Here is a 13,085-nt window from a genome sequence, read left to right as displayed (position 1 = left end):
GAGTTACCCAGGAAAGAATTTTCTGTAGTATCTGGCTAGTGAATCTTACCCACATGCTCAGGGTTTAGCTGATCGCCATATTTGGGATCAGGAAGGAATTTTCCTCCAGGGCAGATTGGAAGAGGCCCTGGAGGTTTTTCACCTTCCTCTGTAGCATGGGGCATGGGTCACTTGCTGGAGGATTCTCTGCTCCTTGAAGTCTTTAAACCACGATTTGAGGACTTCAATAGCTCAGACATAGGTGAGAGGTTTTTTGAAGGAGTGCTGGGTGAAATTCTGTGGCCTGCGTTGTGCAGGAGGTCAGACTAGATGATCATAATGGTCCCTTCTGACCTAAATATCTATGAATCTATGAAAAGCTGTTTTAAGAAACTAACATTCATTAAAAGAATGTTGCATGTATATTTGCCCATTACTCGCATCTAGGTCTGCAAGCTCCTGCGATATCGGACTCTAAAGTTTATTGCCTTTTCTGGTTTTTTTAGAGATATTTTTATGTCTTCTCTAAGCTCTGTGCTTTTGGACTGATGGTAACCAAGGCTAATTTACAGGTAGAGAGACACAAACAATAGTCCCAATAAATCTTTTAAAAACGTCATGAAAAATTTCTAGAATACTTTGTCACATATGATATACCGAATACACGAGTTGTGTGAAAGTTTTATCATCACTCATTTAGGAATGATCTGCATAACTCTTTTGTAGCTTCAGCACTTTTGAATAGTGTGTCCATTCCAAACTGCCACTCATAAACACCTTAGACCAAGATTTTCCAAAATAGGAGCCTAAAGTGAGACTTCTTACTCCATGTTTAGACTCCTAAATAAGTGACCTGGGGTGAAATCCTGGCCTCTTGAAGTCAAAAGTAAAACTCCCATTGATTTCAGTGGGACCGTGATTTTCACCCCCTGATTTTTCAAAAGTGGCTTATCATGCAATAGCTCCCATTGATGCATAGAATCATAGAATATCAGGGTTGGAAGGGACCTCAGGAGGTCATCTAGTCCAACCCCCTGCTCAAAGCAGGACCAATCCCCAACTAAATCATCCCAGCCAGGGCTTTGTCAAGCCTGACCTTAAAAACTTCCAAGGAAGGAAATTCTACCACCTCCCTAGGTAACGCATTCCAGTGTTTCACCACCCTCCTAGTGAAAAAGTTTTTCCTAATATCCAACCTAAACCTCCCCCACTGCAACTTGAGACCATTACTCCTTGTCCTGTCCTCTTCTACCACTGAGAATAGTCTAGAACCATCCTCTCTGGAACCACCTCTCAGGTAGTTGAAAGCAGCTATCAAATCCCCCCTCATTCTTCTCTTCTTCAGACTAAACAATCCCAGTTCCCTCAGCCTCTCCTCATAAGTCATGTGTTCCAGACCCCTAATCATTTTTGTTGCCCTTCGCTGGACTCTCTCCAATTTATCCACGTCCTTCTTGTAGCGTGGGGCCCAAAACTGGACACAGTACTCCAGATGAGGCTTCACCAATGTCGAATAGAGGGGAACGATCACGTCCCTCGATCTGCTCGCATGTAAACGCTCTTGGGTGCTCAGCCCCTCTTTCAATCAGGTCAGGGCTCAGGAAATTATTCCTGTTTGGGGCAGTCAGTGGGACTTTAAGCACTCATTTAATTTGTGTGTGTGCTTAAGCTTGTAAATAGAGCCCTTAATTCAGGAAAGCACTTTGCTTTGGAGTGAGGAGTCCAGCTTTAGTCATCTAAGTGTGAAAAATCTTATCCTTTTATAACACCAACACATCATATATTCTCAATAATGTGCTTGTCTGTAACAAACCACACAGAAATGATCAACTCCATGCTGCTAAAAGACAAAACAAAGTCATCTTTATTGCAACATTAGAAAATCAAGAATTCAGATTCGGGAAATGGGAAGGTCCTGAATCTACAAGAGCAATTGATTTCCCTGGGGCTATATGTGCATAGATCTCATTCCAGGATTGTGGCCTATGGCTGCATGCTTAACTCTGAATCTTTGTTTGAATGTCTCAAAAATGAACTCTCATTAAAATATGTGCAATAATACAGACATTTCAATTATTTGGAATTTCAGTCTTTGATTTAGTTTAAAGAAAACTATTCAAATTTAAAATCAACATAAAGGAAAAAAGATATTGGTTTTTTATTTTGGCTTGAATATTTGACAGGAATTTTTTTTCCTCATCCTTTTTCTCAGATATTAGTGAGCTGGCGTCTTACAGTGTACTCAGAGACTTGGTGGGATAACTCACATGACTGGAGTACAGTCATGGATGGTTATAAACTGTTCAGGAAGGACAGGCAGGGCAGAAAAGGTGGGGGAGTAGCACTGTATGTAAGGGAGCAGTATGACTGCTCAGAGCTCCGGTACGAAACTGTGGAAAAACCTGAGTGTCTCTGGATTAAGTTTAGAAGTGTGTGCAACAAGAGTGATGTCGTGGTGGGAGTCTGCTATAGACCACCGGACCAGGGGGATGAGGCTTTCTTCCGGCAACTCACGGAAGCTACTAGATCGCATGCCCTGATTCTCATGGGTGACTTTAATTTTCCTGATATCTGCTGGGAGAGCAATACAGCGGTGCATAGACAATCCAGGAAGTTTTTGGAAAGCGTAGGGGACAATTTCCTGGCGCAAGTGCTAGGGGAGCCAACTAGGGGGGGCGCTTTTCTTGACCTGCTGCTCACAAACCGGGTAGAATTAGTGGGGGAAGCAAAAGTGGATGGGAATCTGGGAGGCAGTGACCATGAGTTGGTTGAGTTCAGGATCCTGACGCAGGGAAGAAAGGTAAGCAGCAGGATACGGACCCTGGACTTCAGGAAAGCAGACTTCGACTCCCTCAGGGAACAGATGGCCAGGATCCCCTGGGGGACTAACATGAAGGGGAAGGGAGTCCAGGAGAGCTGGCTGTATTTCAAGGAATCCCTGTTGAGGTTACAGGGACAAACCATCCCGATGAGTCGAAAGAATAGTAAATACGGCAGGCGACCAGCTTGGCTTAATGGTGAAATCCTAGCGGATCTTAAACATAAAAAAGAAGCTTACAAGAAGTGGAAGGTTGGACGTATGACCAGGGAAGAGTATAAAAATATTGCTCGGGCATGTAGGAAAGATATCAGGAGGGCCAAATCGCACCTGGAGCTGCAGCTAGCAAGAGATGTCAAGAGTAACAAGAAGGGTTTCTTCAGGTATGTTGGCAACAAGAAGAAAGCCAAGGAAAGTGTGGGCCCCTTACTGAATGAGGGAGGCAACCTAGTGACAGAGGATGTGGAAAAAGCTAATGTACTCAATGCTTTTTTTGCCTCTGTTTTCACTAACAAGGTCAGCTCCCAGACTGCTGCGCTGGGCATCACAAAATGGGGAAGAGATGGCCAGCCCTCTGTGGAGATAGAGGTGGTTAGGGACTATTTAGAAAAGCTGGACGTGCACAAGTCCATGGGGCCGGATGAGTTGCATCCGAGAGTGCTGAAGGAATTGGCGGCTGTGATTGCAGAGCCCTTGGCCATTATCTTTGAAAACTCGTGGCGAACGGGGGAAGTCCCGGATGACTGGAAAAAGGCTAATGTAGTGCCAATCTTTAAAAAAGGGAAGAAGGAGGATCCTGGGAACTACAGGCCAGTCAGCCTTACCTCAGTCCCTGGAAAAATCATGGAGCAGGTCCTCAAAGAATCAATCCTGAAGCACTTACATGAGAGGAAAGTGATCAGGAACAGTCAGCATGGATTCACCAAGGGAAGGTCATGCCTGACTAATCTAATCGCCTTTTATGATGAGATTACTGGTTCTGTGGATGAAGGGAAAGCAGTGGATGTATTGTTTCTTGACTTTAGCAAAGCTTTTGACACGGTCTCCCACAGTATTCTTGTCAGCAAGTTAAGGAAGTATGGGCTGGATGAATGCACTATAAGGTGGGTAGAAAGCTGGCTAGATTGTCGGGCTCAACGGGTAGTGATCAATGGCTCCATGTCTAGTTGGCAGCCGGTGTCAAGTGGAGTGCACCAGGGGTCGGTCCTGGGGCCGGTTTTGTTGAATATCTTCATAAATGATCTGGAGGATGGTGTGGATTGCACTCTCAGCAAATTTGCGGATGATACTAAACTGGGAGGAGTGGTAGATACGCTGGAGGGGAGGGATAGGATACAGAAGGACCTAGACAAATTGGAGGATTGGGCCAAAAGAAATCTGATGAGGTTCAATAAGGATAAGTGCAGGGTCCTGCACTTAGGACGGAAGAATCCAATGCACCGCTACAGACTAGGGACCGAATGGCTAGGCAGCAGTTCTGCAGAAAAGGACCTAGGGGTGACAGTGGACGAGAAGCTGGATATGAGTCAGCAGTGTGCCCTTGTTGCCAAGAAGGCCAATGGCATTTTGGGATGTATAAGTAGGGGCATAGCGAGCAGATCGAGGGACGTGATCGTTCCCCTCTATTCGACACTGGTGAGGCCTCATCTGGAGTACTGTGTCCAGTTTTGGGCCCCACACTACAAGAAGGATGTGGATAAATTGGAGAGAGTCCAGCGAAGGGCAACAAAAATGATTAGGGGTCTAGAGCACATGACTTATGAGGAGAGGCTGAGGGAGCTGGGATTGTTTAGTCTGCAGAAGAGAAGAATGAGGGGGGATTTGATAGCTGCTTTCAACTAACTGAAAGGGGGTTCCAAAGAGGATGGCTCTAGACTGTTCTCAATGGTAGCAGATGACAGAACGAGGAGTAATGGTCTCAAGTTGCAATGGGGGAGGTTTAGATTGGATATTAGGAAAAACTTTTTCACTAAGAGGGTGGTGAAACACTGGAATGCGTTACCTAGGGAGGTGGTAGAATCTCCTTCCTTAGCGGTTTTTAAGGTCAGGCTTGACAAAGCCCTGGCTGGGATGATTTAACTGGGAATTGGTCCTGCTTCGAGCAGGGGGTTGGACTAGATGAGCTTCTGGGGTCCCTTCCAACCCTGATATTCTATGATTCTATGATCTTTATAAAATTAAAATAGGGATTAATACATGGGACTAGATCTGACCATAAAAGTGGCCTAAGCTTTCAGTAATATGGCATGGTTGTGGTGTATAGTTGCAATAACATATTATACATATTTAATGTTTTTTTAATCCCACTTAATTTTTCAATTCCTAGAAAACATTTTAACCCATGTATTTTCTCCATCATTCATTGCTGTTTTCTTTGACTGTAATTGCCTGGTTTCATCCATAACTGATCTGTTGCTAGTCTTTATCTGGATTTAAGAGCTTTTCTTCAGTGGAAAAAGCTAACGTGGTAACTAACTCATGGTATAATCCTAATGTTGACAAGGCATTTGTAGTTTTTAGCTAGTGCTAACATGTTAAAACTGCAACTGCCTTGTCCACGCTAAGATGTTTACAGTGCGTTAGCAGCAGTGAAATACAAAACAAAGCATTTTTCCCCTTAGAGTGGACACATCTTCACAGTGTGCTCTTTTAAGTGAAAAGACCTGTTAGGTGCCAGAATTGCTCATCTTCACCTGAAAAGGCACCAGAGAGCACTACAATCTTATCCCATACATACAGGCAGTTCTGCAGCTGCAGTTTTAATTGTTTGGCTTAAAAGTTTAAAATTGTTTTGGCGATGAAATATTCTGGAAGACTGATTCATTTTGTTGATATTCTCTAGGATGTGGCATTTAAAAAGAAACCGTTTTATGCTGCCACTAGATAGTGGTCTTTGGACACCAAGGTATGGATACTAAATTGTATTCAGGAAGTTCTGGCTCATGTTTCTGCTGAACTCTTGTGCTGTATTCTGCTTTAATTATAAAATTCTGTGGATGCCTCAAGTAATTAAAAGCCTGAATTAAATATCAAAATAAAATAATATGATTGGATCATTATTCCTTGCATTTATTTTGAAATATAATTCAATTTACTTTATGCTGCCTCCCAAAATTTCAGTATGACTCAGATATTTGTATTGTAAGCCATAATTATATAACAGAAGATGTCTGTGAAAAAAATGGAACTCTTGATAGCCTGGCAAAGAACTGGAGTTTTTGTCGTCTGGAAATGCCTGGGAAGCGATTTGGGGGTTTGGTACCTACCAGGTGGTTCAGTGAGTTTAGCTATAAAAGCTTTGGGTTTTTGGGTTTTTCTAGTGATAATGCATAACATCAACGTAAAGCATATAAACAAAAGGCTGAATCCACTGGTATGGGTGGAAATGATGTAAAGATGACCCCTATTGGAGATCAGCACGGTATTTGTCAGGCTATAGTTGTATTCCTGTCTTTACTATCAGAATCTAACTACTATAATACTCTCAACCTTGGTTCGTGCTGTCAAGATCATTGGCACTGACACTGTCCCTGGAAGACACTGCCTGGAAGGCAGTTTCCACAGTATGCATCCGATGAAGTGAGCTGTAGCTCACGAAAGCTCATGCTCAAATAAATTGGTTAGTCTCTAAGGTGCCACAAGTACTCCTTTTCTTTTTGCGAATACAGACTAACACAGCTGTTACTCTGAAACCTGTCCCTGGAAGGAATTTTTCTCTCTTCCAAAGCTGAGAATTGCTAAGGAATTTGAAAGAGAAACTCATGCTACACTATCTAAATCTTGTGAAGATTGAGCATTACTCTGTGAAGCCATAAATCTCAGCCTACCCAAAGTTAATTTGTTTGTTTGGTCCAAGTCTGTCCATTTCTTACAATTTTTAAAAATCAATTTGCAAGGCGGATGGTCTGAATTTTTGTATTTCAATTCCAAACTTTAATGTTTAATAACATGAGTATGTATATTCTAAAAAAAGTACTTTGCAAACATATTTATCATTATATACATGGGACCAAATGGTGCAGTCTGTGTCCAGGTTTTCTTATACAAATTGGTGTAGCAAGTGCTTACTTCTTTTTTGGATCATAGTTCATGGCAAAGCATGCCATTCAGATTAGATACGTTTTTTAGAACAATGAAGTTGCACTCATTTAAAGAGGATTTTTTTCCTAATGCATAGTGCAGGAAAGCTGTGACAAATTTTAAGACTCTCTTGTCTTGGTTTTGATATCAAAACCTCTTTTATCTGTAAATATCTCTGATTTTATTAAAAATAATTCATGTACTTAGTTAAATCAAGCTACCTAATCCTAGATTTCTTTCTGTTAGAAATATTTCATTGTATTCAAGCTCTTTGGGACAGAGAGAGGGCTCGTGTTTGAACAGCATCTAGCAAAATATTATTTAACTTTGGGACCTTTGGATACGACTATAAATCCAGTCAGGACTGGAGCTCCTTTGTGGTAGGCGCTGTGCCATCACTGATGAAGAGCACACAATCTGCAAGGTGGGCCCCCCATTTGAGTAGGGCTGCTAAGAGTCACTGCTGGAAATGATATATAATAACAAACAGCATCAAGCCATTTTTCTAGTGGCCAGAATTTTTTTGTCATTGTTGCTTTATTTGTATAACAAAATGTAAATTATTTGATTCAGAAGTAAATCAGCGCTTTTGATTCTGCATTGATTAGAAGTACTGTAATTATGCCCAGTGTTTTGTTTACACTGTGCTAAGAATGAGGTATATGTTGTGTTGTGGCTTGAAAAAATCTCCTCACCAGTGGTAACTAGGAAACTTCTCTGGGTGAATTTGGAGAGCAGCAGGGAGACCTAGCCATTGGTTGTTTTTTTGTTGGTTTGTTTTTTTTCCAGCGTTCAAATCTTCCTTACAAGCATGTTTCTGTGAATGTTCCAAAAATGACTCTAATCTTGTTTTCCTAAGTCCAGCAGTCACCTTCAGTGCCTCTGCTGGTGATTTTAATTTTGTAATTAACTAGATTTGGTCCATTACACTGCTGCTATTCAGAATCCTATACGCAGCCATGAAACTGTAAAGAACTGTGTCCGTTTCACTCTGCTGCTGGTTGGAAAAGCTGAAAGCGATGGCAGAAATAGACACTAAGCTATTCACAAGGGAAGATGACCCAAGCACTTCTTCTCCCAACAGTTAGGATCTGGGTTGGGGAGGGAGAAAAAGAACTCAACTCTTCTAGGGGATGTTGATTGGCATCTTCCTACTTATCAGCTGCCTAGGGTGGGATTTTCGCAGGTGCTCAGTGTAAGTCTGACTGCTCGCATTGAAGTTAACAGGAGTTTCACCAGAGGCTGGTATAAATAAATGTGGGTGGTAGTAGGCTTTTTAGCAGGGCCTTGCCTTCATACCTCACTCATGCAGGAGAATGCTATATCCCATTTTTTTCGTATCTGCCTTTGGATGGTTGCTTTAATCCTCTGGCTAGTAGGAGTCTAGGACATTTTCCAAACCCTGCATTAAGCGTTCCTGGAATGTCCTACTTTCAGAGCGTTTGCTGAGGATGTTTAAAAGTGAGTTTCCTAATTCTGAATATAACTTGCTTACATTTATAATTAACATGTATAGTTGTGATTGAGCTTCACTGAATGTCATCTCATTTGCGGTGAGGTGCCAGAACAGCTCATCTTCACCGTGTGCTCTTTTCACTTAAAATATTCAGGCGATTCAATTTTTAAAGTGTACCACAACCATTCATGTGATTTTTTTTTTTTTTATGATTTAAGAACATGCTCGCTGCAATTAAATGCAAGTTCGAAACTACAACTTTCAGAGAGTTTGTGCCTTTTGGGGTATATTTTATATTTTAAGTGTATGGTTTTCCTGAAGTCTAGAAAAGGTTTCAGAAGTTCTGATTTTGGAAATTTTCTAAGCCTTTACGAGCCATTGCTGTTTGTAAGGACCTTGAATAATAATATTGAACTTCAAAAATAAACTGCCATAGAAACTGGTAATTTGTACCTTTTTAAAGAGCTATAATGCCTTGCTTTTGTCTCAGAATTTATTATGCTTCACAAGTATACTGTGTCCTACTGAATAGGAAAGTGGGGGCGGGGACATTGTCTTCAGTTGGCATACTGTTATCAGAGGGAATGTGTTTCTGGACACAAGATTTAGCATTCATTGGTTGTCTGAAGAAAGCCATTTCATCTGAGGATTGGATAAGAAGCTGTGTCAATTTTCTGCCCGTCTCCAAGGCACTGGTGATGCTGCCTTCACAAGCTGGCTAACGTCACAGCTCCATCACCCAGCAGGGTGTGGGCTCTTTTTTTCTCCTCTTCTCTGTTTTAATTTTGTATTTGCTTCCTATTGCATTTCTTAATCTGTCTTCTGCCAAATGCTAACAGCATGATATTTTGCAATCATTTAGGTGAATACAAGAAGGACGAACTCCTGGAAGCTGCTAGGTAAGTGCTGCTTAGAATACAAAGCATATTTTGGGAATGGGAAGAGATGAGGAAAAGGGGCTTTTATAAACTGTAATGTTTTGCATTGCCTTCTATGAAATGATGCAGATAAACCAGTTTATTAGAATAAATCTCTTTGGACTTTACAGTCTGTTATAAATAGAAAAGTCTATTTATTTAATTGAAATCCCCCAATATGATGCTTGTAAGGTTAATATTAATTGAGTTCTTGCCTTAAGCTGCTAGAAATCCTATTTACCATTTAGTGATTGTCCTTTTTAGGTGGAAATTGCATGTTGTTGGAGTATTTCCTTTTTTGTTTCACCATCTGAAAGCTTTATTTTCAAAATGTTTCCTACCAAAACACAGCCTAGAGAAGCAAGAGCGAAAGGTGTAAAGTTCAGTCTAATATTCTAGAAATGATTTTATTCTTTTTCTTTGACAGCTTGTAAAACAGTTTTTCTTATACTGTATTTTCCCTTTCAATAACATTTTAAAATGTTATTTTTAGCAATATATAGTGGTATTTGGCATGTGACCTGAAGAATAAGTTAACTACTAATTCAGAAAATGGCTTTCAGCAGATCAGTAAAACTGGCTAAAGGAAAGATCCTATTATAAGGCTGAAGAAATAGACGTTCAGAAATTTTTTTTGCATGATCTACTGTGGATTTAATAGCAAATAGAAGGATATTCGGATTTCATCAGCAGTTCTAAAACACTTATGAGATATTTTGCAAATTGACATATTTTCCACTCTCTGCTTTGAATAATAGCAATATACACTACATTAATATGAAACTTCTTATCAAATCTTTTACAAAGGGACATGTTTTCCCCCTCTCCCTCCCCCCCCCTTGCAGGAGCGGTAATGAAGAAAAACTAATGGCTTTATTGACTCCTTTAAATGTGAACTGCCATGCAAGTGATGGGCGGAAAGTAAGTTAATATCTATTTAATATTTTTACAGTTTTAGAGAGGTAAATGTGAACACTGTGAAATGCAGATATATAAACCAGGACAGAGGATACGGCTGAATTCTAAATGATGTGTTTTCACCAGGAAATTAAATGCTGCCATACTTGATACTGGCAGTTGTGGCAGACGGACAGAGCCAGTGGACCATGAATTTTGAGCCTGCCTTTTCTTTTAAATGTCAGGTACTGTGTTGTATAGAAAATGAGATGGCAGAGTCTTCAAGAATAAGAACAAAATGTAACATGTTAGACTGTTAATAAAATAGCTAAAGGAACAGAGGATCGTTTACTGTCTCTACATTATACTTATGGGTTCTCAAACTGGAGGTCGCGAGGTTATTATATGGGGGGTCACGAGCTGTCAACCTCCACCCCCAAACCCCGCTTCACCTCCAGCATTTATAATAGTGTTAAATTATAAAAAAAGTGGTTTTTAATTTATAAGGGGGGTCGCACTCAGAGGCTTGCTGTGTGAAAGGGGTCATCAGTACAGAAGTTTGAGCCACTGCATTACATGGTGTGGCTATCCCATTTGTGGGGGTGGGGGTGGGGGGTGTTCTTCGGTAGAGGAAGTTGGCTCTCATAGGCCCTAATACCTTGCCAGTTAAAGCTGACAGCGTATTAATGAGATTAGCACTGACTGAATTTTCTTAACTTTGACATTGCATTGTTTGGCTTGGCTGTAGTTTTATTTATTAGGGATGCTGAATGAAAGAAAATAAGGATTATTTGGAATTAGGGGAACAGAAGAGCATGTACAACTAAGGCAGAATGCTGGCAAGACTTTTAGGATATGTTCATGTAAATTACATAATGTGCATCTGGCTACTTAATTTCTATGCTTAATGTCCTTAGGGTTTCATGATTTATGATGATAGACATTCACATTAACAGACACAGATTTGTCTAGCTTTCTAGGTTTACGGACTTTGGTGGCTATTTTTAAGTATATGTTGGAATTTTCTTAATATATGTAGCTTAGAAAATCTGTCACATGCAATTGTACATCACACTCTGAAGAGTTTGAGTTGATCCAGTAAATAAGTATTTCAGACCGAAAAGCATGTATTTTAAATTCTTACTGTTTTTAAAAGTATTTTCAATGCAATCTCTTTTTTTTATTATTTTTTAAAATTTTTTTTTAAGTGTAATAAAACTGCTGACCCAGATCTGCAGCTGGGGTAAATGGGCACAGCTCTATTGAAGCCAATGGAGTTATGCAGATTTACACTAGCCAAGAATCTGGCCCACTTTATTCATAGGGAAAATATTCCTTGCCTTACCATTGCAGAGTGCCTGCTGTTTGCTACTAGAATGTTGCTTCGTTTGTTAAAATATGCTGACAGACCTTTACAGGCATCAATGTGATTAACAAAAAGAAAATGAGTACTTGTGGCACCTTAGAGACTAACAAATTTATTTAAGCATAAGCTTTCGTGAGCTTGAGCTGTAGCTCATGAAAGCTTATGCTCTAATAAATTTGTTAGTTTCTAAGGTGCCACAAGTCCTCCTTTTCTTTTTGCGGATACAGACTAACACGGCTGCTCTTCTGAAATGTGATTAACATTTGCTTAAATGAAACAAGTAACTTTTTAATAGAAAAATTAAAATATCTTTGAATTGCAATATCTAGAAACATTAAAAAATTTAGTGTTTTACTTCCACAATCTGTATTTTAAATATTATGGGTTGTTGTCAATAATTGAACCCTTCTGAATCTTGGTAGAACAAGCTATTTAAGCAATTACGTTTAAGACCCATTAAAAAAGAGTATAAGCATATGAAAATGGCCATACTGGATCAGACCAAGGGTCCATCCAGTCCAGTATCCTGTCTTCCAACAGTGGCCAATGCCATGTGTCCCAGGGGGAATGAACAAAAAAGGTAATCATCAAGTGAGCCATCCCCTGTTGCCCATTCCCAGCTTCTCGCAGACAGAGGCTAGGGACACCATCCCTGACCATCTTGGCTAATAGCCATTGATGGACCTCTCCTCCAAGAACTTACAGTTCTTTTTTGAATTCCGTTATAGTCTCGGCCTTCACGACATCCTCTGGCAAGGAGTTCCACAAGTGTGTTGTGTGGGAAAAAATGCTTCCTTTTGTTTTAAACCTGCTGTATATTAATTTCATTTGGTGACCTTTAGTTCTTGTGTTATGAGAAGAAGTAAATAACACTTCCTTATTTACTTTCTCCACAACAGTCATGATTTTATAGTCCTCAATCGTATCCCGCCCCTTAGTCGTCTCTTTTCTAAGCTGAAAAGTCCTAGTCTTACTAATCTCTCCTCATACGGAAGCTATTCCACACCCCTAATCATTTTTGTTGCCCTTTTCTGAACCTTTTCCAATTCTAGTATATCTTTTTTGAGATGGGGCGACCACATCTGCACACAGTATTCAAGCGACAATATGATATTTTCTGTCTTATTATCTATCCCTTTCTTAATGATTCCCAACATTGTTTACTTTTTTGACTCCCGCTGCACGTTGAGTGGATGTTTTCAGAGAACTATCCACAATGATTCCAAGATCTTGCTTGAGTGATAACAGCTAATTTAGACCCCATCATTTTATATGTATACTCGGGATTATGCTTTCCAATGTACATTACTTATCAGCATTGAATGTAATCTGCCATTTTGTTGACCAGTCACGCAGTTTTGTGAGATCCCTTTTGTAGTTCTTCGCAGTCTGCCTGGGACTTAACTATCTTGAGTAGTTTTGTATCACCTTCAAATTTTGCCACCTCACTGTTTACCCCTTTTTCCAGATAATTTACGAATATATTGAATAGGACTTGTCCCAGCACAGACCCCTGGGGGACACCACTATTTACCTCTCTCCAGTAATGCAGTATTTTGTCCTGATACATGG

General features: G+C 40.2%; 1 protein-coding gene across 2 annotated transcripts in view; it reads left to right on the top strand.

The window, feature by feature from the left end:
- TNKS (tankyrase) overlaps positions 1-13,085 on the top strand; it is a 275,303-nt gene that overhangs the window by 127,354 nt on the left and 134,864 nt on the right. For both annotated transcript variants that reach the window (XM_037896522.2, XM_007065877.4), the window contains 2 exons: positions 9,196-9,232; positions 10,096-10,171. In XM_037896522.2, coding sequence (XP_037752450.1) covers positions 9,196-9,232; positions 10,096-10,171 — 113 coding nt within the window. The remainder of the gene's footprint in view (positions 1-9,195; positions 9,233-10,095; positions 10,172-13,085) is intronic.

Source organism: Chelonia mydas, chromosome 4 (assembly GCF_015237465.2).
Source record: "Chelonia mydas isolate rCheMyd1 chromosome 4, rCheMyd1.pri.v2, whole genome shotgun sequence".
NCBI lineage: Eukaryota > Metazoa > Chordata > Testudines > Cheloniidae > Chelonia > Chelonia mydas.
Note: the sequence above shows the minus strand (reverse complement) of the source record. Positions and strands in the feature narration are given on the sequence as shown.